Source organism: Pithys albifrons, chromosome 16 (genome assembly GCF_047495875.1).
Source record: "Pithys albifrons albifrons isolate INPA30051 chromosome 16, PitAlb_v1, whole genome shotgun sequence".
Lineage (NCBI taxonomy): Eukaryota > Metazoa > Chordata > Aves > Passeriformes > Thamnophilidae > Pithys > Pithys albifrons.
This window is the reverse complement of record NC_092473.1, coordinates 11,707,895-11,734,450: the sequence shown is the minus strand read 5'-3', so window position 1 is coordinate 11,734,450 and position 26,556 is coordinate 11,707,895. Positions and strand designations below refer to the sequence as shown.

Genomic DNA, 26,556 nt, shown 5'->3' with positions numbered 1-26,556 from the left:
CCGGTCCGGCCACCCCCCGCCAGCAGCTCTGGCCGGGCTGGGCACGGTTCGGCGAGGAGGGTCCGCACTCTGCCGGCCCTGCCGAGCCCCGCAGCGCCCACCGCATCCTCCCCGCGGGCCGGCAGGGCCATGGCCGCCATTCAGAACCTACAGCTGTGGTGCCGGCAGCAGTGCGAGGGCTACCGCGATGTCAGCATCACCAACATGACCACCTCCTTCCGTGACGGTCTCGCCTTCTGCGCCATCCTGCACCGACACCGCCCCGACCTCATGTGAGTACCTGGCGGGTCGTCGAGGCTCGGCGGGGCTGGGACCCCCCGCTCATGGCCAGGGACCATCGCAGGGCTGTGGCCATCTCGCCGTCCATCGGGCTGTGGACCTCGAGTCTCACACCCACCCAGAACCTTGCTGAGCTGTGGCCATCCATGGAGTTGCAGGTGGGATGTGGCCATCGTGCCATCCATGGAGCTGCGGATGGGCTGTGGCCATCCCTCCGTCCTTAGGGCTGTGAACCTCATGTCCTCCCTCCACCCAGGACCCCTCGCCAGGCTGTGGCCCACCCTCCATGCTGCTGCAGACCCCAAGCCCTCCTTCTGCCCTGGGCTCTTGCCCTCCCTGTGGGCACATCACCAGCAGCAATCTGCTCACACCCACGCTCAAAATCTCCAGCAGAAAAGCTCTGCTCTCTCTCTGCCTACACATGCTTTTTTCCCTCCACCTAAATTTTCCCTTTTCTTCCATCTGTGGCTGAGTTATAAATGTTTTAAATGCGTCCTTTCCATTGCAAAACAAGTTCAGGCACCAATCTTTGGGGAGCATTTCCTCCTTTGCTCTTGTGTTTGCTCTGGCTGGGCTCTCCTCACTCAGCAGCACTCAGGAGTTGGGAGGTGAGGGCTATTTAAACAAAATGCAGTAGAAGGGCAGGGCTCAACAGCCACTGAATTCCAGCACATCCTTGTTTTTCCCATCTAGATCTCTGTCTGGGAGAGGTTTAAGTGCTTTCCATGACTTGCCAGTGCCACTGCTGGTGCCCTATGGGTTTTGAACTGAAGTTGCCCAAATGTTAACATCTGGGAAGGTGATTCACCAAAGAGGGCCACAGATCCTGTGTCATAGTTGGTTTTAGTTTTAGTTTTATGTTTACCCCTGGGTTCTTTGGACTTTGAGATTGGGGGGATTGAGGGAGGAGATAAAGGCAAGGCAGCAGCTCAAAGAGTGCCCCAAAGTATTGATTGAAGTGTTATGTCTCTTCTGGTCAGATGTGTCCAGCTGGTAGAGGAGTGGTCTGTATTGCAGTTTTCCTCCTGTTCCATGTACTCTGCCTTTTTCCTCATGCTCCCAGGGCAGCCTGACACATGGATTTGTGTGCAGAGATCCCTCTTACAAGTGTTCTGCTTCTGGTGAAATCCAAGAGAAGATCCCCTCATGGTTTCTCTCCTCTGTTGTGTTTAAACTTGAGTAGAGGCTGGAGCAAGCTTGAGCAGCAGGAGGTTAGTGCAGGATCTCTGGGCACACTTTCTCTGTTGTCCTCAGTGCCTGGGCAGTCACCATAGTGTTGCTGTGTGTGACTTCCTGACATGCTGTCATATCCATGTGACTCCAGATATTTCCTTTCCTTCCTTTGATTCACAGTTCCCAAAATACAAAATGCCAGGGCAGAAAGGTTGTGGTGGCCAGGAGGGGCTCATAGAAAGGCTGTAGCTGCTTCCTGGCAGACTCTGCTGCTGGCCCTTCCAGAGCATGGCTATACACAGGGGCTCAGCGACTTGAGAGCTGGAATAATCCTGTTGCCCAGTTTAGTGGGTTGTTTATAATCCTTGAGTTGTGGATTGACATATCTTAAATAAATTCTTCCGTACTGAAGAGGGAAGATGTTCTTTATGGTGTCTCTCTGTTCCCATTCATTTTCTTTTATGATGGATATTCTGCCTGACTTTATTCAGGACCTTTCAGAAGCTCTTTCTGACTTGGATCAGCTCAGCAAGGACTGCCTGAAGGTTAAATTAAGAGAAGCTTTTACCTGTGACCTCCCTCATCAGAGTCAGTGCTATAATACAGGAAAGCACCAGCTATATCCTTGGCTGGGCAAAGTCCTGCTGGAAAGAAATTACACTTTCAAGTGGCTGTTGGCCAGGGCTGCTGCGTGTCATGTGTTGGATCCTGGAGCAGAATACTTGTGCAGATTGTCCTTGTATCTGTAAAAGCTTCTCTGAGTGTTCTTGATGCAGGAGACACTGGTGGAGAAATGCAGCTGGGTGCACATGTGGCTGTGACTCCTGTTTCCCAGGAGCATATTGTGGGCTTCTGCCCTTGCTTCTAGCAAAGACCCACTTAAAAATTGAAGCTATCAGATTGAAAATAAAACTAGGAAAGGGCAATTGGTGTTTGGAGTGCTTGGTGTGTTTGCAGCAGCTCTGCTGTATATAAATCACTTGCTGAGCAATTCAGTCACGGCATCAGAGTTTTGCAACAGTGTGTTTTCTGTCTTGGTTTACACAAATGACATTCTTGGGCTGAGTGCAGGGGATTTCTCCTTGCAGGAGCCTGAGAAATTACCAGGAAAACTTGAAGCAATTGCAAAATGTGGACATAATCACAGGCTTCTCTTATGAGATGCATGGCTCAGAGAGCAGGCTGGTGGGGGGGGGTCTCTCCTCCCTTCCTGTTTTCTTGCTGGAAAACATGGAAAACACAATAACTTCTCCAGAACTTAGATGATGTTTGTTGGGTGTTATCAGTGAACAAGGCAGGCTGTGTAAAATTAGCAATGCATTTCCCACTCACTTCCCACTCATGCAAGAATGCTCAGGGGGAGTGGAGATGCATTCTGCTTTACCATGGAAATTAATTTCTTTTTGTCCCAGCTGAAGTGTGCTTCAGAGGCAATTCCAGCTGGGCACGCACGCTGTGTCAGGCAGGTCCCAGCCCCTTTTCTGGGATCATTGCAGGGTGCTGAGGCTCCTCTCATCAGAGGGACATGAAGCCTCATGGCAGTGTGGTGGGAGACTAAGCTCAGCAGCTGCCACGTGTGGTGGTGATGGCTGTGCAAGCTTCAGCCATGGTTTTAGTGGCCTTGGCCTGATAAGTGAGTTAGAAAAGGCAGGCGAACTGTGCATGCTCGCTCAGATATTAATGCCAGATGTCAAGGAAAGGTTTTGATTAAGAACCTTCTCTTCATCTGAGATCTTTCACTTTCCCAGACTGTAAGCCGGTGAATGGGCTGGTTGTGAAATCCCCTTTGGCAGCTGAGCAGCAGCGGGTGCCTTTTCCTTGAGCAATATTTCCCAGGTCACTATTAGCTCAGTGGGGCAGGATGAAGCTGATGGTCACAGTACAGGCAGGGAGGGTCCTGAGCCTGCTGAGGACGGGTTGCCTGCAGTCTCCATCTCCTTAGCAAGAGGCTGGGATGAAGTTCAGCCTCCTGCTTGGCTTCGCAGGTTTGTGGTTTGTGTGACAGGCTTAGGCACGGGGAGGATGATTTGGAGTCGGGGAGCCAGGTCTGTTGTCAGTCACCTCAGCAGACACTGCAGCTGCCAGCAAGAGCACAGCAGTCTGGAGCAGCATTCCTGACAGAAGGATGAGCAGGGATGTGGGAAGGGGCCATCTAACACCTGGGATTCCCAGCCTGTCCCTTCTCCCCAGGTGTTTGCACCTCCAGAACTGAGAGGGCCTATTCCCAGAAGAGCATCTTGGATCTGAATCCCCTGTCCAAGGACTCTGAGCTGGCAAAGGGTACCTCACTCTGTAATTTTACAGTGATCCTTTTGACTGTGCATATCTCATTGTCTATGGAGAAAATAGCAAAAAAGTGTCAAGAAGCATAAACTTTTTTGGTGCTATCATGGCTCTGGGATTTGGTTTTTTCTGTCTGTTCCAAGGTCAAGTTTCCAATCAAGTTAGTGCTTGCAGTAGCAGCAGCAGAGATTCCTCTTATGGAAGCACATGTGCTTGCAGAGGACTCTGGCATGTTTGCAGCTGGAGCAGTGGGTGGTCACAGAGATTTGTGGGCATGAGAAATGCTTGGCCACTTTTTTGCTAAGGGAAGGATTTTTTGGGAGCTAAAAACTTTGCTCTTATTTCTGTGCTAGTGAAATCCATTCTGATTTTTTTCCAACACTGGAGGCCTTCTCTTGGGTCGCATTTATGTTTTTCACCTCTTCCAATTAATTCAGTTGCTGTGTTTTCTCAGCGGAGAACTCCTGCTTCTCTGTTTGTATTAGCTTTGCTGTCTTAGGATTTCATTGGTCCATAGAGCTTTGATATTCCAAGACAGGAGATGCACCAGCAAGATCAGTTTCTGAAAGAAATATTACATGTAAGCAGGTCACCTGAATAGCCAGGGAGGGAGTGATGCTGAGAGGTCAGAAGGGTCTTAAAATGGCCAAATAACGTGGTTGTTTGCACTCTCTTTCAAGGAATAGAAGGGGATTTGAGACATTCACCATGAAAAGATTGGGGTTTTTAGGTCTCTGCATCACCACAGCAAACAGCATTCAATGTGGGTGAAGGCTACTGACTGACAGTAAATGGTAACTCCAGTGTGTTCTGTCTTATGTGTCAGCATGGCCAAGGAAGCAGGGGCTCCCCTTTGCTCTTGCAGGTGTTTTCATGCATTTGCCTCCTACAGAGACTATTTGGGAGCAGAACTGAGAGTGAGGCAGAGAGCTGCAATCACTTCCTTCAGCTGGCTCTTAAAAAAAGCCACTTTTGTCACCTGACTCAACCAGGATGATCATACCTATTGTTTCACTGAAATTATTTTGGCTCATGATTATTTTTGTTGCTCTTTTTAATCCATTGTCTCAGGGAAGGGAAATCTCTGGGCAGGAGCACTGCTTGAAGAAAAACCTCTGCAGTTCCCTTTGATTTTGCACAGGAAAGGGTTTATGATTTAGAGGTGGGATGTGCCTTGTCTTTATGTGCTCCTTAGGGGAGCTTGGCCTTTTGGTCTTATCTGTCATTCTTTCTCTTCTTATCCCACATAGCAATACCGGATGTGGAAAGAAGGGAGGAAGCATAAGTTGTGGCATGATGAGCAAACCTGTTTAAGGTGCCTCTCTTATTTATGATGTAATGCTCCACTTTCTGTACCAAGTAGATAAAGGACCTGGCTTGCTCCTTGCTGTTGCAAGTGGTGGAAAAAGTTCCCCTGCTGCGATGCAGATCATGTGTTTGTCTCATGAATAGGTCGCTGTGAGCCAGCTTTGCCCTGGCTTTCACACTGTTACCCTCGCTGCTCTCGCAGGTGAGGGACTGGCTCACAGGGTAGGTCCACACCAGGTAAAAAGGTGCTACATGCAGAAATGCAAAGTTGATGCTGTAGCCTTTTCTGTTTATCAGTGAGGAGAATTTCCTCTTGGATATCAGCCTGTCACTTAGCTCTGTACCAGCAGACACAAGGATTGTAAGGCGAAACGGGGTTATCGGCAGGGAACTGACTCTGCCTGCTTGCCTGGGCAGAAGGGAGCAGTGTTGGAGAGCAGGGCTGCCAGCCTACAGCCAGTTTTGTATTCACAATTTAGCAATTGGCAGTCAATTTAAAACAAAGCTGATAGTGGCTGTTTCCTAAGCAAGGGACATACTCTTATATGGGTGAGGGAAACACACTGTATTGTGGCTCTACTTTTAGTAGCACAAACTTATTCTCCTCTGTGCTTTCATCCTTGTCCTGCCAGGTCCCAGGTTCTGAGTTCACAGCACAGTGCAGAGACAGTGGTGTCTGGGTTGAACCAGAGACGGACAGAGCAGACCTGGGGAGAGGGGAAGAGGGAGATGGTATCTGGGGACAGCAGAAAGGAATTGTTGACTTTGGCTTGTAACTTGCAAACAGTAATTCTTGCTTCCTTTTCAGTTATCGGTTATTATTACAAACACAAAGGGACAGCCCCAGGGAAAGCACAGTAGGATTTCTACCAGCAGCTTTGGTGTTATCAGCCACGATATGGTGTTGTGGGCAAAGGTATTTCCCAGGCAGATTCCTTGTGCTAGTTTTGTGGAGCTCTGACAGAGGAGAAGAGAGGATTTGAAACCAGAACTCACGTGCTGCTGGGTTCAGGAGCTTCTGAGATCAGAGGAGATATGGGCATGTTGCAGAAATGTGTGATACATGCAGCATGTGAGGGATCCAGCAGAGACCTCCTTGGAGCTGAGGTCTCTCTGTGTGGAGACAACTTTCAAGATGGGAGAAGAACACGGATGTGACTGGAAAGTACTTTCAGGGAGAGAGTGTTAAAACCTGGCAGGCAGGCATTGGTGTGTCTTTTTGAGGTGGAAAAGAAGCAAGGCTTTTCTGGGGAACAGAACCCACCCCATAAATTAGAGGTTGCTCCTGGCTGCCTCAACAGAATCCCTCAATCTGACTGGGATGTTTTGGAATCAGCATGCCCTGTCCAAAGTCAGCACTTCAAGGGTAAATGTGCCAAAATTGGGTTGTGGTGCCTGTGGACAGATGGCTGTGCCTGCTGCACATCTCTGTCCTGGAAGGTACGGCAGGTCTGTGACTGTCTCGGATGGGATCTGCCACACTGCTCTTTCTGGAGCTGTTCAAAGGTGGGGGGAATGCTGTGTCCCAGTGAGGCACTGAGAGGTTTGAGAAGCTGGAAGTGAAGTAGTTTTCTCTACACCAGCCTGAGATTTTCTCTTCTTTCTGTATTTCAGAAACTTTGATTCCCTCAGTAAAGAAAATGTGTATGAGAACAACAAGTTGGTAAGTAACTTCTAATGTTTTACTTTTGGTTTAGTCTATAACCTGGCACCTTACCCATGTGATTTAGCAACAGAAACCCTGCAGACACAGTATGCCAAGTGTCCTGTATTCCAATCCTTTGCTTTGTTCTGCACCTTCTAACCTTTTATTTAAACAGCAATGTCCAGGCTGGATGACTGCCTGAAATCACCCTCAGACTCTTCACACTTCTTTGCTGGCCACACAGTGATGGCTGTTTCCAATTTGTCCCATGGCAGCCAAACCCAGACAGAGATGGTAGAGGTCAAAACATGGATATTTTGAGTATGTGATGCTTCTGAGGAATGGAGCAGGAGCCAGGAGGTAGCTGGTGTGAAACAAGAAGCATGGGAATTCCCCCTCAACTTCTGTTCCTTCCTGGTGCAGGGATGAAGGTGGAGAGACATCCTAAAACCTGATCCTGCCTGGACACATCACTCCAGCATGGCACTGTAGTTTCTCATGTTCTTTCCACAAAGAAAGTAGAAGTTAGGCAGGCCAACCCCCTCCTGCACTGGATTCAAGCATGGGCTTAGTAACCCAAGGAAGAATTTTCCCCTCCCTCTCTCCATCACAAAAAGAGAAGCAGTGGATTATAGTACTTTGCATCCCTTGGCATCACTCCACACAGCTTCATGGCTGCTTGGCAAGAGCTTGGGCTGTGAACGAACCATGGCAGCTTACTCTTGTCTGGGCTGGAGGAGTGACATCCTCTGATGCAGTGAGCTGAGGTAAAGTGGTTCTTGCTGCTGGAAGAGCTAAACGTGTCCCTCCCCAGCTCCTTAGCTTCTGCTCCCCCTCATCCCTGGCCATGTCCACAGTGCCTGCGATGGACCCCCTCTCCTAAGCTGGTGCTGCAGCATGTGAGCAGTTAGTCCCACTCTGGGGTTCAGCCCTACATGTTCCTCTCCTCGAGATGAGATTCAGACTATGTGGTTTTGCCCTGGGGCTTTGGTAATGCACAGACATCAGGACCTCTTTGCCATGGATGGGCATCCTGACTGGGGTTCTGTGAAGCCCTGAGCGTTGCTCCTTCCCCAGCTGGGCTGATGGTCTCTGCTCTGCTGGCAGCTCTGCTTGTCTCTGGGAAATGAGCTGTATGAGCTGCCTCCACTGATTTTATTAATGAAAAGCTTCTTTGTGTCTCTCATAAAGAGACGCTTCCTTCCTTTGTCACAGTCTATGTCCCCCACTCCTCCCCCTTCCTTAGTTTCTTTTATGTCCTTTATTTTGCTCTCCCTTTCTTGCTCCACCTGCTGTAGGATGACTGGTCTATGTTGGCCTTTCACTGCTGGTATCCCGCTCTCTTGGCTCTGCCATCAGTGGGATTGATCCTCCATCTCCCTGTGGGCTCCTGGGCTGGCCTCCCATGTTAGGCTGCTCTCCACCCTAGCTCCTACACTTTTTTGCTGTGGCTGCCCTTGGGATATGAGTGGGTCTGATTTCACCTAGTGCTGTTCCTTTGCTGTTGTTTAGACTCTCCTTGATGCCTCACCATTCAAAAACTTCCTTTCAGGGGCTATATTACACAAGTGAAAGAAAGCTTGTTTGAGCTGCAATTTGCCATATAAGGTCTTCTGCTAAGGAAGAATGTGTCACTTCTCAAGTGTCAAAAAGCCAATCCCAAACCCTAGAAAAATTTCAGTTGGTGGAATTTTTTTTGCTAAAGATTTAAAAAGTATATAAAGAGGAAAAAGATTTCTAGAGGCCTTGGATCCAGTTCTTTCAATGCTAGTGGATGGTGGTGTGGTGTAGCAGATAGAACCTGTGTGAGAGGGAATGTGTGCCAGGCAGGCTCAGGTGGCTCCGAGTGTATCACTTTCCCGTTTTGTGTAGATGAGGCAGCAGTGGCACTTCCCTCCCTCAGAAGGCACTTGGAGCTGCACCGATGAAAAAACATAATGCAGAAATAATGTGTTACTTCTCTCTTTTTGCTCCTCTACCTGGGCAGGCAGGTAGAGAAGGGCAACTGGACCTAGTTAGGTAGTGATCCTGTTCTCCAGGCAAGAGCAGTTCCCAGGAACACAAGGATGCTGTAGGCACAGGGAAAACCACATCCTAGTGCTGCTCTCTGCATTGCTCACCTGGTTCTGGCCAAACCAATTGTGTGCATAGAGCACCCTCTTCTTTGTGTTCCAGCCAGCCCTTCACCCTTGTTCTGTGCCTGGTCTCACCCATGACACAGTGTGGCATGACCCCTGTTCCCACTAAACTGCACACCAGGAATGTCCAGCAAGAAAATTCCACTAGTCAGACCAGTTGTGCAGCCAGTGGATAGGGAACACTCCAAAGAATATATTAAATACCAATTTACAAGACAGGCAAGTGCCAGGCTGGGCTGGCAGCTGGGACGACAGCCAGAAGTAGCTGGCTGGAAGCATTTTTAATGTCAGCTCTGTAACATTTTTACTGGGATACCCGATGGAAAAAAATGGTAATTATCTTGCTGAAAAATAGTGGCTGTTTGTTTCTTCTGAACAGGAATGGTTGGCTTGTACACCAACACTGTGTTTTTCTGTGCCAGAGGTCAAATGTGGAGGGTTTTAATATATTCAAGTCTTTTGTTAACCCCTTCATTATGGGCTTCAACAGTAGCCTTCCTTGTTGTCTCTGTTCTGTTTTGTTTTGCTGTGTTGGCATTTCAAAAGGCATGCTCCAAAGAGGGAGGGAAAGGATTTTTTCATATAAGCTGGGAAGGAACATGGCTAGAGAAGGTCTGTACTATAAGCCTTACACTGAGTTGAGTGAGGGCAAAGTTGATTCACAGATGTTGCAATTTCTTTTTTGGTCCTCTAATAAAGGCTCTTGTTCAGAGGCAAAAGAAAATGGCTTTTGCCTCCTTTACCTGACTTTGATCCTGTGGTTTCAAAGCAGAGAGCACCACAAAGAGGTATATTTGCCCCAAATACATGTTAAGTAGCATGGAAACAGTTAAGCTGGAAGGGCACCAGGTATCAGGAATTCTTTTGCGTTACAGCTCTCTTCCCCCTTTCTGGTCTGGGAGAGAGGAGTCCCTCCTGCAGCCCAAGACTTCCTATTTTCACATAGGGAAGAGAAGACAGTAGTAGGCAGGAAGCTTTAACATTTGCACAGCACTTGGAGATGAAAGCTGCCTGCAAGCACCTACCAGCCCTCCGTTAATTGGGGAGTGCTTCAGGTTGGGCTGAAGCCTGGAAACGAGTCTGCCAGCCTGGACTGACACATCCTCTTCTGCCAGGCCTGGCTCTCTGCAGCTGTGCACTTCCAGACAGAGGTAGGCTGGAGGAAGAGTAGGGGAAGCCCAGGTGAGTTGCTGTGCAGTGAGCTCTGGCCAGCTTGCCAGGCCAGATTTTTGGCTCCCTGCCTGGATTTCTCAATGTGGTGGCTGGAAGCCACGACTCCGTTGCTTCCTGTAACGGCCGAACGATGTAGGAGTTAAACTGGTACAGCTGTTCCCCAGTACAGTTATTATTTGAGTGGGGCTGTTTGCAGGGCAGTATTTTACTTCTGATGAGAAGCAGCTCTGCTGTCTGGGCTGGACAAGAACCTTTTTTTTTTTTTCCCTTCCTTCTCCAGGCATTTCGAGTGGCGGAAGAGGAGCTGGGGATCCCAGCCTTGCTGGATGCAGAGGATATGGTTGCTCTGAGAGTACCAGACAGGCTGAGCATCCTCACCTATGTTTCCCAGTATTATAACTACTTCCATGGACGGTCTCCTAGTAAGTAACATATTCCCTGAAAGGGTGGGAAGGATCAGGGCTTCATTTCGTGCTTTCCCCTTGCCTCCTAACAAGCTTGGAAAAGCAACATAGACTGCACAGAGGCCTTTTTGGTACCAGAACTGTTTGAGTGGGTGATCTGAACTCTTTGCACACCAGCCTACAGTTGCACAGAGTGCTTTTGGAATGGTACAGGGCCAAGTCTTGTCTTTAAAACTGTAGCCTTAAAATTTAAAATACAATCTAAAAATACTTACACTCCAGCCAGACAGGAGAACTGAAGGTTCCTCTCCATGGTTCCAACTTCAGCTTTCCTTCCTTGAACACCTCCATCCTTGTTCCAGTCTTTGCCACACCTGAGGGCTGGTGAGAACATGAAATCCAACAAGGCTGAGCTTGTCTGTGGGGCTGTGCCAATGGAGCAGCATTGATGGTAGTGCTTGCACAGCACAGCAGTACTGATGGAAGGAAGGAAAAGAAAATTATCGTCTTAAACTGGCATAATTGTGATGGCAATTCTGTCAAACATAAAAGGCCACAGAGCTGCCAAGGCATTATATTCATGTTCTGGAAAGTTTATCTGGGCTCACAGGAGCATTATTATAGTCTTGGTTTATATTTGGCTTTAAGCTCACACAAAATGAAATAATATGATAAACCAATTTCACAGGTTCCTCCAGAGGAAACTTTAGAAAGTGGGACATGAATGACTTAACTGGTTAAGGTGAATCTAAATGGAGAGACATGTATTGAAAATGTCCTACCTCTTGAAAAGAATGCACAAGTCACTCAGAGGTGCCCTTAATGTCTAAACTCTTCCCACTTCTGCATCTCTTTACACATTTTAGCATGCCTTTTCTTTGCCTCCACAACTTCTTCCCTCTCCCCTCTCCATTTTTAATTTCGCATTTAAAAAGCATTCTGATCAAAGTCAAACAAATTCCATCTTGTTTGTGCCAAGTGATGAGAATCTGGGTCAGGTTTGGGTCTTTGCTCCCTCCCCCTCAGCATCTTGCCTACCACATCATCAAGCACAGCACATTTTTATACTCTCTAGTGTCCCACAAAACACTTTGGTTGCATTCCTGCTGCTAGGGTGAATGTGCATGTCTGAAAATGAGCCCAGCCTGGAATGTGCCCTCTGACACCAAGCAGAGTTGTAGCATCATGGTCGTGCCCTTCGAATGGGTTCCAGCAGGACCATGAAATAAGTAGGACACAGGAGGACAGAGAGGGGGGAGCAGATGATGTTTTATTGAGGTCCTGTGTTTATGGAAGAACAGAGCTGAAGCCACCCATCTTTGTGCTGGGCTTTGGGAAATCAACAAATGGCACAAGTGGGAAGTGAGGGGGTAGCCCGAGCCTGGACTGTTTACTGGATCAGCTGTTACCAGTCCCCTGGTCACTGTGGTAGGAGTCCTGGGTGTTTGTTTGGATAGTTGGCTTTCTTGAGGGAAGACTGCTGGGAACTGGCCTCCCTCTCTGCTCTCTGCCCACTCTCTCTCTGTGTTTACTGAGAAGGGTATAATCTGTTTTCAGATGGGTGGTCACTTAATTAAGTGAAGCTGTGGCTCAAATATCCCACAAGGAACACAGAGACATCTCATTCAGAATAGGAAGTGGTGCAAAAATCCCTATGAGATACTCGGGGGGTCCCATCTATAAAAACTTTGCATGAAGCCTTATTTCCCAGGGAAATCTCCCTGCAATTCCAAGGGCAGAGGGCATCATTCCTTGCTTGACTGAAGTGTATTGGAGATTCTCTTTTCTCCACTAGTAGTGAATTTTGAGGAGTTTTATTTCACCTGGAAAGAAAGGACAATTGAGCATTGGCAGGCTGCTTGTGGCAAGTCTTGGTTTCTACATTAGCACTACTATGCCACCTCCAAGCCTTTGCAGAACTACCCATTTTTAGTGACCATTTCTGTATTCAACAAGCCTGTTTGCTCCATGACAATCCTAGCTGGGATGTACAGTGGAGACCTACAGCAGTGAAATTTCAGGGTGAGTAGGAAGTCTGGAGCTCAGCAACTTGAATGAAGCAAAGCCTCTGTGCTTCAGTTCCTTAGCCATGACATCTGACAGCAGGGTGTGTTTCAGTCATGATCAGTTCTGGCCAAACTGTGAGCTGGAATTGAAATCCCCAAGTCTTGTTCACTCCATTGATGGACAGCAATTTGTATTTTTCCACTTTTTTATCCCTCTTCATGAAATTCCCCGAGAAGAGAAAAATCAGCAGTTTCTGCTGAATGTTGTTACAATTCATTTGATGCCTCTTTCCCCTCACTCCAGTACAGGACTGTACAGAGCCTGTGTGTCCTTGCGTGCTTTGCATGTTACCCATCAGGCACCTCTGGATATTCTTATTTTGTGGATTACTCCTAAACCCATGAGTTTTCCTTATGCTCCCTGAAAATCTTCCCTTCTTCCATTCTCCCAGTTGGAGGCATGGCTGGAATCAAACGTCCTTCCTCTGAACCTCTGGAGCAGCATCCTGGGAAGAAAAGTATTTCAGAGCCTCCTAAGCCGGTGCCACCAAAACTGCCTCCTGCTCACCCACCAGCCAGGGCTAAGCCAAAGGAAACCTCCCCAGTTACAACGGCAACAAATGTGGGTTTGGGTGTTCTTTATACTTAAATCTATTCAATGAAATATAGAGTATTAGGTTAGTTCAAAAGTCCTAGTGGTGGTAAGGACTTAGTCTAAGTTTTCTGGTCACTATGAAGGATTTAATCCAGAGGTCTGGTTACTGCACAGGTTGAGGTGGGAGTCATTGGAAAACCATCAGTCAGCCAGGATTCATCTAGTGGTGAACAGAACATGGGTGTCTTAGGACACAAATAGGCTGTTCCTAAATATTGGAGATGGAGATTTTTAACAGCATGTATTATTTTTGCTAGAAAACATTGATTCAGTGCTTGGAAACAGTTTCAAAGCAGAGTAGAGATAAAAACAGGGCAGAAGAAGGGAAGCCCTTTCACAGTAAATTTAAATAGACACCTTTGCACTTCAGTTTCCTACAGGCAGACAGGACACCCTAGTCCTCTGGCTTTGTGGGAACATATTCCCCATGCTCTGTCCTTCCAAGAGCTGTTCCTTGGGACTTCCTGGACATCACTTCTCTGTCCTCTGTGCATGCCAAACACTTGCCTGCCTGGGAGGTTTGTAGCTGTAAGTGCTGCCCATTCACCCACTGCCTCTCCCCACAGAAATGTGTCCTGGCAGAGAGCAGGAATGTCCCCAGCAGCAGCTGTGGGGTCTGTGGGAAACATGTGCACCTGGTGCAGCGCTACTTGGTCGATGGGAAGCTCTATCACAGGAACTGCTTCAGGTACAGCAGCTCATCAAAGCAGGGGCACTGCCCTGTGGGTCACAGAGGGACAGCCTGGTTCCTTTGGGACTGAAGAGAGTGGTGTGTGACATTTGTTTTCAAAGAGGTTACAACCGGGGCTTGCTCTTGACCTGTGCATAAGGGAAATACTCTGCACAGGTCTGTTTTCATCCACACCTTTCCTACTTCAGGCTGTGCTATCAACTGCTCCTATTCTGGTTGGTATCTGAGGAGTGTGCACATGGGGTCTGCTCATTGCCAGTGTAGTACCTTCACCCTCCCTGTGCTAATGGTGGAGTCGTGCCTGCACTCTCAGCTGTGTGTTGGTGCTGTCCCAGTGCTCTGGAGGATGTTTTGTGATACTTTTGTATCCACAGGTGCAGGCAGTGTTGGAACTTACTTCTTCCTGGAAGCTACAAAGCTGGGCCTGAGCCCAGTACGTTCATCTGTACCAGCCACCAGCAGCCAGACAATGTCCAGATCTCTGGTCTCCACAGCACTGGGAACAAACCTGAGAGTACCCCAGCCCCCACTGCTGCCAGGGCATTTCAGAAAGCAGCAGAACCCAAGAAACCAGAGCAGGTGTTGAAGAAACTGAGCCAGGAAAGCCTCACTAATTCAACCAAGCCATCTGTTTCATCTTCTGGAAGCTCTGGCATCAAAAGTGTAAATACTCCATGGTCCTCTTCAGCTGTAAATAAATCAGATGACTGCAAAGGTACCTCGCTGGGGAATAAAACATATCCCCATGAAGGTACCCCACCAGGGCCTCCTTGGACAACCTCCACAACAAAAACTCAGCAAGCCCGAAAAAACTTTTTCTCTTCATTGGAGTCCTCCAGCAATAAAAGTTCTGACACTCAAAAACAAGTCCAGTCTCTTCGTGGCCCTGATAAAACTGCCCCTGCCAGAACCACTGCTGAGGTCAGTCAAGTGAATGCTGGGAAGGATCAGGCACGTAACCATATTATTCAGGCTTTGGCTGGATCGAACACTTCTCCAAACAGGCCAGGAAGACTCAGTTCCACTGGCTCCTCAGCATCCAGCAGGTAAGCCCTGTTTCTCTTTCCCCTTTTACTGCTGAGACATTCTTGGGATAATTTTTTCCCTTTGTCCTGACTACTTTTGTGGCTAAGATTTAAAGACATGTAGACAGACACATACAAGTCTTTGGAACAGAAGGCAATAAAAAGGTCTAGCCTTTCAAAAACCCTCACTAGGTTGTTCTTTATTGCAGTGGCAAGTTTTCTCCCACCAGTTCTCAGAGTCCAGCTCCAAAAGCACAGTCCAGCAAAACAGGGTACACAGCACCAAAGCAGGAAAAGATTACAGACCCTCTGCCCAAGAACCAGGCTGGCAGCAAACCTGTTGACTCTGTGCACAAGCCAGAGTCAAAAGGCAACAAAGGTGAGGATGGGTGATTCACACACAGCTCTGCCTGGACATAACATGCCAGCTTTATGCTTTCCTCTTGGACCAGTACACTGAATGTGTCTGTGATTCCTGTATTCTGTCTTTACCACCATCTAAGAGTTTTCTGAGCTGTGGAGCTCAACACACTTCTACTTTTTCCTGTGCAATTGCTCCCTCTAGCATGGTGAGTTTTATTGCTCTGAGGATCTCCAGGTATTGGAAATTAGGCTTCCTGTCATCAAGCATTGGGATCATAGTGGCTTTCAGAGGCTAAGGTAGACTTCCCGAGATGGGAGACCGTGCCAGAACTTTGGGATAATTTATTTGATTGCAGCTGGGGCTCACCCAGCCTCCTTGTCTGTTTTGAACCAAGCTTTCACCGTGGTGACTGAGCAGTGGGCCAAGGGATGCTATTCTGGGGGTTTCCAGTGTCTCAAGCACTTCTAGATGTCCTGTCTTTTTTTGGGCCAGAAGCAGTATCTGTCTGCAGTTTGCTGTGACTTTGTGAGGATTTTTTGTCTCTCCCTGTTCCTGCCCCAGCCTTTGGTCTCTGAGATCTGAGCTGTTGGTGTTGTATTGCTGTTGCACATGCCTGTTCATTTACTCTGTGGCTGTGTTTCTGTAGCTGCACAGGTTTTTAAGTATTTGATCTGAAAGGGACAAAACACCACCAAGATTATTTACTACATGCTGTATCTGAATCTGTTCATGTTAAACTTGTTGAGCTGGTGCTGTTTTGCTGCAGTAACATCATAATACCTGCCCCAGTGCATGGCTTATCTCCTAAGATTCTCCTGAGACTCAAATCTGGCTTGTTTCTTTTTATTGGATCTGATATTATGTTGCTATGTTCCTTTCTTCAGGAAGCACGAGCGTTGGTGAAGACAAGTCTGAGAGCCCAGCAGACTGGAGATCTCGGCTGAAGCCTGTAGCCAACAAGTAAGTGTCTTGGAGATGAAGGGTCTCCATTACAAGTGAATGGGGATGTCCATGCCTGCATCTGTGTTTGTTGCTGCAGGTCTGTGTGCACACAGAGGGGAAGAGCTCCTGTGTTTTAGTTCTTCTGTTTTCAGCAATTGATGGAAAAGACAAAGGCTTTCATTTCTGGGGAGGGAAGGCATGTTTCAAATTGCTGGACTCTGATTAGAAAAGTGTGATCATGCTAGATGGAGATGCCCAGGATATCCAGAACTCTTCCTGTGAACCATTTTGCAAGGGGCATGGTTTCCTACCTTTGTCTTTCTTCTTTGCAGAGACCAAGGTGGCTCTAAGAAACCTACTGATAACTCCCAGGTGGTAACAGGGAGCCCAGCACACAAGGAGACAAAGCCAAGTCCATTAGTTGTCCCTCCATCAAAGCAGGACTCTGGTATGAAGGATAAAAGCTTTGCCTTCATTTTGTTAATCAGGCAAGGGACAGGCATTAATGCTGCAAGGCACATGTGAGGAACATGTTGGTGGAGGTTGTGCCTTGCTTTCAGGGATCTTTGCTGTCTGCACCTGCTTTTGCCCTGTGTTTGGAGAGCCATCTTTCCCCAAGGAGAGGGACTTAGTCTTCACAGAGTGCCCTTCTGTGAGGCAGTCAGCAAGATTTCACTTTCTCTTGCATGATCATGTAATGATGAGAAATCTTGGTGATGGTTCCCAACTGTTTATTCTCCTCTCAACTGTTTATTCGCCTCTTCTTACTTTGGCCTTATAATCAGTATTTTTTCCATGTTTACTTTGGGCTTATGCCCTTCATTATCATCAAGAGAGGAGAACTAGGACTAGAAATGGAGTTGGCTAGTGGTGAGTGCCAAAGATATTGGGCAATTAAGGCATTTTTTTCTGAGATGAGGGTTGAAAGTTCTTACTCAAAACCTCTGTGTGCTTCTTAATCCAGCTTCCTCTGGTGGATTCGTGAAGAAGTTGTTGATCCCCAGCTCAGATCTTACGAGGAGCTGTCAGATTTCAAAGCAAGACTGGGAAGGTCCTGGAAGCTCTGCCAAGACAGAAGAAAATGGCAACCAGTTGAAGACAAGCACTGCTACATGTAAGGTCTCTTCTGCTTACTTAAAGACCCTCTCTTCTCTGCACTGTCAGGGAACAGCCTGGTCAGTATGGGAGATATGACCCTGGGTTTTCTGTGGCTAATTCTGTGGCTGTTATCATGAGGGGAAAATCTACGTAATTAATTTTTATTAGCCAGCTTGGCCTAAGCAGAAAACAGCAAGGCCAGAGAATTCAGTGGGAAAGGAAGAAAAGAAAATAGGGATTTGTCAGGGTCACTGCCCTGTCATTCTTTAGACTCAATGCTATGAAGAGGACCATCTCCTAATTCGGGGAACTGGGACCTAGCTGATGTCTCTGTTCCTCTTCACTTGAGTGGCTTTGGGAAATAAAAGGAATGCAGAGAACTGTCAGCCAGAGACTCCAGCTGGCAGGACTCACAGTAGCAGGAGCCAGTGCTGCTGTTTCTTAGACTTTCAAAGACGTCCTGACCAGTTCTGACCAGTTTGTCCCTACTCTTAATGCAGTTTCTTACTCTCATGTGCTCAACCAGAGCTTTACTGTGTACCTCTCCTCTATTGCCCAGTTGTCCTTGCTCTACCATATCCCACCACAATGCTAATGAAATTTTCTGGAACTAACCTGGTGTTTGCTGCTGCGCTGTTTGCTCAGCTTCTTTGCCTCCCCTTTGCTTACCCCATCTAGCTCTGTCTTATCTGTCTAGAATAGAAGATCCTCACAGCAGGGCTCAGCCCTGCCCCTGGTGTTTGTCTTGGAGCAAGCAGGATGGGTCCTGATGTGTTGGTGGCCTCATGCTTTCATGTCTTTTAGCTGTTTCCAGCATTGTCCTCAGCCAGCACCTCTGACAGCTACAAAGCATTCAAACTCCAGTTGTTTTGTCTTTTTTAAAAGTTTAGTGTGTCTCCTTTGCCCTCATTTTGCCAAAACTTTCCATCTCCCTTTGCCTCAGACTCAGCCACAAGGTTCAGCATTAGTCTCTCCCAGGAAGTGAGCTGTTAAGATAAGGGAGGCCCAGTTTATATCCATCTCTCTAAAGCTTATTGATTGCCATTGGGGAGTGCCACTATGGGAAACCTTCCCAGCAGTCTCCCCCGCCTTTCCATGTGTATCCAAGTCTGCCATCTGAAGGGCTGGTCTCCTGTTGCTGTCACTGGGCAGACTGTGGGTTAAGGACAGGCTTGTTGCTCCTCTGTGTAGTGTTTTACCTCGGCACTCGAAGAGACATTGTGAACAGTCACCTGCTGTTCCTGCCCTTAATCCTGATGGTTGTGTGGGACTGTGGATGATGAGCATTTCTGCAGATCATTCATTTGCTTTGGTGTATGTAATGTTTTCTGTTGAGAAAGGAGGCTCCACGGATTTCTTGCCAACTGCCCTACTTCCAGTTTTCTGGCGAGCAGCCAATGCATCCTGTGCTTGTCAAGCCAGAACTTGAGGATATCAGGGGATATCAGACCCTGAGCTGGTCAGAGTGTCATTTTACTGGTCATTCCCCTCCAGTGACCTTGGTCTTCTCACGATCACTGGTGCAGCTTTCTGCCTTGGTTGGAGGTGCTGCAAAGGTCACTCAGAAGGAGCGTAGAGGTGCAGGGCTGAGCTGGGAGGAGTTGTTGCTCAGGCAGACAGCTCACGGCAGGCCAGGTCCCTCTTGGAGGAACCTTTAAGAGAACTGTGAGTTGCAGGTTGTGTATGGGGCAGCAAACCAGCAGCATCCAGAGGGAAGAGATTCCTGATGGAGGCCAACACTGCACATCCAGCACCTTCCCCTTTTGCACTCTTCCTAGAAAGCGCAGTAGAGCATTGCCTGAGCAATTGGAGAGGTGTCCTTGAGCTCTTCCTCAATTGCCAGAGACTCTCATGAGGCTCCCCTTGTCTCTGACCTGTCTTTCTCCTTGTGTATGCTGAACCTGCATTGCTGCTGCCTTTCTTACAGCTGTGCTCTTCTGAAAACTAGAGTTTTCCTTCCTTATCACATCATCCACGTACGCCTCTGTTCTCTCTCTGTGGTAATTATCCAGACCAGCCCCTCGGGTATCCAAATACCTCACACTCTTCTGTAGTTATCCTTGCAGCACAGTTGGGCAGAGGAAGCTGAGGCACACTGGAACAAATACATATTGCTTAAGGATTGATTTTAATAGGTGTCCAGGGCCTAAATAATGCTGTGTAGTGGGGCCTAAGGGACTTCTCACCTAGGAAGTGTTTTGGGGGAAGAATCGAACCTTAGTTTCCTGAGACCTACACGGAGGTACCGTAGACCATCTTTGCATCATCAGTATTTACTGATACTTCTTTTAAAAAGAGCACTAGAGGGACATTTTAAAATATATCTTGCTGTTTCCTGTGACAGCAACCCAGCCTTTCTGTGCTATTCTTTGAAAACTTACTGAGGGGTGGGTTTTGCCACAATAAATATCTTTGGGTTTTAACAAGATAGTGAACGGCTGTGGAAGTCAATATTCTTGGGTAAAAGTTTGAAAGTCACACCTGAATTAGGTGACTCTGTATACCCTGGTGATGAAATCAGCACCCTTTGAGTGGGAGGTATCTGAATTACAAGCCACAAGGAGTAAATCAGACTGTGAGGACACATCTCTCAGCTTGGTCAGGCCTGCAGATGCATGTGTGTCATCTGTGATCTCTGTTGGATGGCTGGGACCTGTTGTGCTCTGGTGGTGTAGGCACTGCCCCACACCATAAAGTTATTCAAAGGTTTTTGTGACGTTCTTTGTTTGACTTTTTTTTTCTCCCTTCTAGTTAAACTCCTTGCTCCAAAAAGCAAATACGGGCCTCAGGTGGTGTCCCCAACCAAGGTATGGCTGGAAACCAGCTCTTAGGGAAGCAGGCTGGGGTTGTTGGGTATCTTCTAGAGTGATTGCCCAGTTATATCTAAGTTTGTCTTACTGGGAGGGTTTATTTGGGTTCCCAGGGAAAGGGTGAAAGGCTCTAGGACAGAAACAAGATGGAGAGGCTGCTGGTTATTTCCCATGCAGGAAGTCAATAGAAGCTGGAATGAGACAGAGCCAAATAAAATTATAATAGACACTGTGTCCCCCAACAAAGGTGGGAGAGTTCTGTGGACTGACAGGTGTAGGCAGAGCTACCACTCACAGGAAATGTCCTGCAGCACTGGCGTTGCAGTGGCTTGTGAGCAGCCTGCTCTGCACCTCTGCTGGCTTGGCTCTTCTAGGATGTGCAGCTGCAGTTGGGCACTTTCCCATCTCTGTTGGGGCTGTGACCTCAAAGGAGATTCTGAGGGCACTGAGCTGTATTTGGTCCTACATTTACTTTCCTAGCTGCACCCAGACTACATCCCTGAGGAGAAAATCCAGGAGAAGGTGTGTGATATTGAGAAGCAGCTGGATGAGCTGGAATTGAAAGGAGTGGATCTGGAGAAGCAGCTGCGTGCCTCTGAGGGAGGTAAAGGAGACCATGAGCCAGCTCTGTTATGGTGGGGAGATGTGAGGTTCATGTCCTAGCCCTGGGGACTCTTGGCTCCATTTCCAGGATCTCAGGCCACATGTGAAACAATAGATTGCCAGAGGTACCTGGTATAGAAAGATAAAGCCCTGGAAATTCTGAACCTTCTCTGGGTCTTTCATAATGTATGGTTTAAGCAAGGTCTTCTGTCAATTTGGTTGAGGGTCAGAGAGTTTTGGAAGTGGAAGGCCACTGGCTTTTGGATCCCAAACCAGGCTGGCTGTCATGGCTGGCTCTGGTTTCGCAGGGCTTAGTGGGTTCATGCAGAGGGTAGAGTTGAGGTGGCCACGTAGAAGGTGAGCTGGGTGTCCTGTAGCAGAGTACCTGTGAGCAGCTTCCTTGAATCCCCAGGGAGTGACCTGCATATCTTGCACTCAGGAGTTCCAAAGGTCACCTGTTTGCACTTGAGGTTCACCTTAGGCTCTCTCTTGAGATTATGTGTTTGAGCCAGGGGAGCTCAACTGCAGCTTCTGGAGTCTTGCCCTTTGTCTCCTTTGCAGATGAGTCTGAAGATGCCCTTATGGTGGATTGGTTCAAACTGATCCATGAGAAACAGCTGCTGCTCAGACAGGAATCAGAGCTGATGTACAAGTGAGTACAACCAGAAATTCACCTGTCTGCTTGAGCACTTCACCTGTGAGCAGTGAATGAGAGGAAATGTGGCAGTCCAAGAAAATAATGTGCCAGTTGGTGGGATGAGGAGGGTTGAGGGTGTCTCTGGGAGAACTACCAGCATCCTCGTGTATTAGCTGATGGGCCTTTGAACACCCAGGGTCTGTGAAGAGCTTGTGTGGAGGGAAACTTCAGAAATGTAATGTAGAAAGATTTCCCCTGAACCACCAGTCCCTGCCAAGGTGGTGGGCAACACAGAGTTGAGGCCTTAGTATGAAATGAGAAGGGTCCAGCCCTAGGGCACAGCAGGGCAGGAGCTCATCACTTATGTTATTCCTTCCAGGATGAAGCAGCAGGAGCTGGAGGAACAACAATGGAATATTGAGATGGAGCTGCGACGCCTCATGAGCAAGCCAGGTAAGGACTGGCCACACTGAGAGTTCTGCTGGTTCCAGGCTATGTGGATCCCTCTGTTTTGTGTGCCAGCCCTGGGATGTCCTTCAGATCTGAATGGCACTGCCAGGGTTTGCACTTACACTGTGGAGTGTCCACTGACTGCAACTGTTGAGCTGTCAGGTGCAGACTCCCTGTAACGTCCTACTCACCTCTGCTTTCTGAAGGGATGTAGGATGTCCCCCTGAGTGTGAGGATAATAAAATTAGACTTGCTGGAGCAGGGTGGAGGCAGGAGGCACAGTGGGGAATACTGTCTGTAGCTGTGAGATGGGCTTCCCTTGTCTTGTGCAGAGGAACTGAAGACATCCAAGGAGAAGGAGCGAGAGAAGGAGCTTCTGGAGTCCTACCTGAACACAGTCAATGATCGAAATAATATTGTGGAGTGCCTGGATGAGGACAGACTCAGGTGAGGGCTCTCAGATGGTGGGAAATGAGCCAACGCTAGGGATGATTTCCATTATATTTCTGCTGCTGCCCAGGCTGTAGGGGTTGATAAATGGCTGTAGTCCAGACTTCTGCTCCATGAGAGGTGGGTGGTCACCTGTCAGCAACTGTCTTGCCCTAAATGCTGCTGGTTTTGCATCCTTGGCAGCTGTTGGAAGGAGTTCAGGACCGCAGCCATGTTCAGTGTTTTCTCAAGCTAAAGCTGCTGTGAGAACAAGGGCTGTGAAAATGTAGAAGGTGGGGGAAGAGAGGGAGAGGCTGGAGATGTGTAGGCTGGAAGCAGTATGCGAGCTGCAGGAGGACTCTGGGAACCTGAAGCCAGGAATGTGTTCATCTGCTGCAGCAACTGAAAGAACAACTGTAGCCAAGAGCTGGATTCTTCCCAAGTTCAAAGGAAGACTGCTGTGTCAAGTAGCTGGATTTGTGCCTCCTGATGCTGAGAGCAGCCTCCATTTCTTGACCTCAGGGTACTAGCTCCAGTCTCTGGATTCTAGTAATGCCCAGGCCCAAAGTGGCAATAGCAGAGTGCTTATCCCCATTGCAGTGAGCACCTCCATAGCACCCGGGGCTACTGGTGTCTCAACCTTCATTCATCTGCTTGGGTGTGGTGGTGTCTCACCACTCCATGAACTCAGATGATTCACAAGCCAGCTGGGAGAAGGTCTGGAAATCCCCTAATAGGCTCTTGCTTTCAAGGGTTAGGGTTAGAGAGTTAGGAAGCAGATCCAATTTGCTAATGTCTAGAACTGTCATTTTTTTTGCCTGCACCCTTCTTAGGGTGTGCTGTGGAGGTTGGTCATTTCTGACTGGGGGGAATAACAGCAGTCTTTGTGTGGTCTTTGGTGCCTACCACTTTGTCATGAGCACAGCAAAGTTTTCTAATACCGTGCTGTTCCATTACAGAGAGCTAGAGGAGGACCAGATGTTGGCAGACATGATTCAGAAGTTGGGTAAGGGCCCTTTCTACTCCTACAGAGCAGCACTGGGGGGCCCTGGGGCTGAGTCTCAACCTGCTCTATGTTTGCTCCCTCTCCTGCAGATGGATCTCTTGAGAGCCAGGAGCCAGAGAGGAAGAAGAACAAGTTCCGCTTGTCTAATATATGGAAGCAGAAAAATAAGACTAAAGCTCAGGAGTGATGTTCCTGTGCCCAGAGGCCCAAAGAGGCCCATCAAAGGCCCTTCCTCAGCGCTGCTTTCCTGGAGCTGTGCAGGACTGTGATGAGGCTCCTCTGCTCCCTGACATGGAGACTTGCAGGTTTGAGGACCCAAGGGATAGTGTGAATTCCCTTTGGCCCTGGTATGGGTCCCAAGAATACCTTTCCCAGAAGATGGACTTTTAAGACTGTTTTCCTTCTTTGGAAAGAAAAAAGCCAGCTCAGAGCTGGCTTCAGCCTTGTTGGCAGCTCAGGAGGGCAGAGCTCAGTTTGTACATCCAGTGCGTGGGTCATTACAATGCTGAGTGCTGAAGTGTAGCTCTGCATGGCACCCCACAGTGCCCCACTCCTGTCACCCAGGGCTGCATCCAGGAGTCTGCACTGGTCTGTGGGAGGGCTGTTGTCCCTTCTTACCTCTCTGCCTATGCCATGGCTCTTTGGCCAGGATCAGAGATGCAGAGCAGAGATGCTACGGGGCAAGAAGAATTGAGGGTCTCCCCCTTATCACACCAGTGTAGACTGGAGCTACAGGCCCCACAGCCCAGGGGGAGCAGAGAGCAGAACCACCTCTGTGTCTGTGGGGTGGGATGTCCTTGACCCGCAGCAATTTCAGCAACAGTGATTTGTTTCCAGACCTCCTTTTGGGAGTTGCTGTAGGCTGATTTCTTAAAGCCATGAGGAGTTGCTCACTGCTTCATTCCCTCTATGGGGGAGATTTGTAGATTCATTATTTCTCTGACTGCACAGTGAAGCAGGTTTTTCATTGTCTTTGGCCCATCCTGACGAAAATTAGCAGAATCCTCCTTTTAATAACCTGGTGCTAACTGGGAGCAGAAAGGAATTACCAGGTTTGCCTTAGTCATGAGTCTTCTGCATGGGACTAGTATTTCAATTCCTGAGGCTCTGTCCCTGGACAGCCAGCGCCCTCAAGGGGTGCTGTGGCTCACCTTGGTGAGACCAGGAGTGTAGGAGCAGATCCTAGGCTGTCGGCAGCCAGTCTGTCTACTCTTCCCTCAGTCCAGTGCCTGCAGCCAGACACCTGCCCTGTGTGATAGTACCCTCGCTTCCCAGTCAACCTGGGGAGCAAGGATGGAGGCAGTCATGGAAAGATCAGATTAATTCATGATGCCTCTAGTTCTGGTATGCGTGGACTTCCCTCCTTCCTCCTAGGCAGGTATTTCGAGTGTTCTGCTTGTCCTGTTCCCCAGCGAGACCAGGGATTTTGTACGGGGGAGGTTTGCTCCCGCTGTGCCGGTGGCGGAGCAGAGGCGATGCATCCCTTTCCCACGAGGTGGCAGTGGGACTCTCTGTCCCGGGCAGGGATGTGCTCGGGGTCGGACCCAGTGCCCGAGGGTGTTCCTGGTGCCCACACTGTGACCCATGAGTGTACAAGTGCTGGGACATACCATACCTGCATATGCTTTTGCCCAATAAAGAATTGCTGGAGCGAGTGTTAGCGTCCTGGTGCAGTTTTGGGATACTGGGTATGGGCTGCCCTGGTCGCTGTGAGCAGTAACAGCTCCCCTGCACAGACCTTGCAGGCCACCTGCGCGTCCTGGAAGAGCAGCAACACTGAGGGGTTTCTCACTGATTTTGTTTAGGTGTCAAACTCCACCTAGCTCTCAGGTAAGTGCAATTCTCCCCTTGCTACTTTAGCATCATGCACATCCCAAAGCCTGTGGGGTCAGCCTAGTCATCAGGATGTGGGAGAGATGAGAGGCAGAGCTTGTTCTGCCAGAACTGTACTGTGGCATCAGTGACCCCAAGAGCAGAACCAGGTAAAACACTGATGGAGTCTCTGTCACCACACTCTGCTCCATGTGGGCCTGTACTCACCCTGAGGGAATGACAAGCTGGTTTGGGGGGACATGCTGACCACAGGGGCTGGCATGCTGTGCCTTGCCATCCTGGGTTGCTTGTTGGGAAGCTCTTTCTGTGTGTAAACATGAGGGGAGGGAGGAGAGCCTCTGTTACAGACCTAGGCAGTACCAGCAAATCCCCAGAACTAAACCTGCCTTTGTGGGCTGCCAGCTGAGAGAGAGGGAGCTGAAACCACCTCTGCTGAAGGAGAAAAATACTCTTCCTGATGAGTGGGTCCCTTCCTACAACTGTCCCAAGCTGTCATTATTGTTGGGCTTTCATCTTTTCTGGCTCAGATTCTCCAGCCTTGAGAAGTTTAACCTGCATGGATTTGGTGGATGGTATCATCATCCAGTCCTTCCCTCTCTGCAGGAGACAAGGGGCAGTTTAATGTTCAGCCATCTTCAAGGCTGGCAGGAAATGGGCCTACAAAGGAATATGATCAATAAGGTGCTTAAACCCAGGGCTCTGTGGTGTCAACAGTGTGTGGTTGGACCTGCAGTAGGGTTTGCTTTAGTGAGAAGGCCAACTGCTGCCAGACAGCAGGCACTTGTACACCTGCTAGCTACGTGCTTACCTGACTCCAGGAAGAGGTTTTGAAGGGAAAATTTTGCTGCTTCTCCCACCTGGAGTCTGTTAGAGATGGTAACCGTGTTATAGCGGATGAGGCTAACATGGAAATGCTATGTAGGTTTAAAAGGTTTAAGTGGTCTCTAGGTAGAGAAATACTGAGTGTGAGTGGAGACAGGACCCCAGGCTGCCTCACCACACCACTGGGAATGGGAAATGAGCTGTGGGGCTGACTTCAAGACTGACCTCAATTATTTCTGCACCTGAGTGGATAAATAGTGGAGTAATGATCCAAATACATCCTGCCTGGAGTCTCAAACTTTTGTCTGTATTATGGAACTCTGTCTGGTCATGGCCAGGGTCTACCACTACCAAGCCCTGTAAAGCCTGCTACAGCCCCACAGCTCCTGCACACCCCAACAACTGCTGGTGGTAAACATGAAGACAAACCAGCTTGTTCCTCCTTCCTCTACCTTGAATTTGCAACTCATAGGATTTGCAATTCCACCATTCTCTTAATCCAGTGCTTCAAATGAGCCCCAGAACTAAGCTGTTGGCTAAGGTGGAGAAAGGGAATGGCTTTTCTCCAGCTGGCCGCTTTTGGCTGAGCCAATTCCCCTGCCTGACCCCTGTTTGCTCTCCTGGCACAAGCAGCTTTGCTCACCCTGTGGAAGTGCTTCAAAGGGCAAAGCAGGAAGATTTGGCCATGGGTCTGAGCAGGAAGGGAGGTGTTGGGAAACCAGCTCTCAGCTGCCTCTCCATAGCAGTCAGCCTTGAGTAATTAGGTAATCCAGGCACCTTCC

The 26,556-nt window shown here is 48.6% G+C and overlaps 1 protein-coding gene across 1 annotated transcript; it reads left to right on the top strand.

Annotated features, from left to right (window-relative positions):
* Nucleotides 1-24,774, top strand: MICALL2 (MICAL like 2). Its single transcript, XM_071571398.1, has 17 exons — nucleotides 1-272; nucleotides 6,658-6,706; nucleotides 10,280-10,421; nucleotides 12,862-13,031; nucleotides 13,631-13,752; nucleotides 14,130-14,801; nucleotides 14,990-15,159; nucleotides 16,029-16,104; nucleotides 16,419-16,534; nucleotides 17,051-17,200; nucleotides 19,936-19,991; nucleotides 20,475-20,598; nucleotides 21,159-21,249; nucleotides 21,614-21,687; nucleotides 22,017-22,131; nucleotides 23,073-23,119; nucleotides 23,209-24,774. Exons 1-17 carry the CDS (start codon nucleotides 130-132, stop codon nucleotides 23,304-23,306), a joined length of 2,415 nt encoding a protein of 804 aa, XP_071427499.1. The 5' UTR covers nucleotides 1-129; the 3' UTR covers nucleotides 23,307-24,774.
* Nucleotides 24,775-26,556: the final 1,782 nt, after the last annotated feature.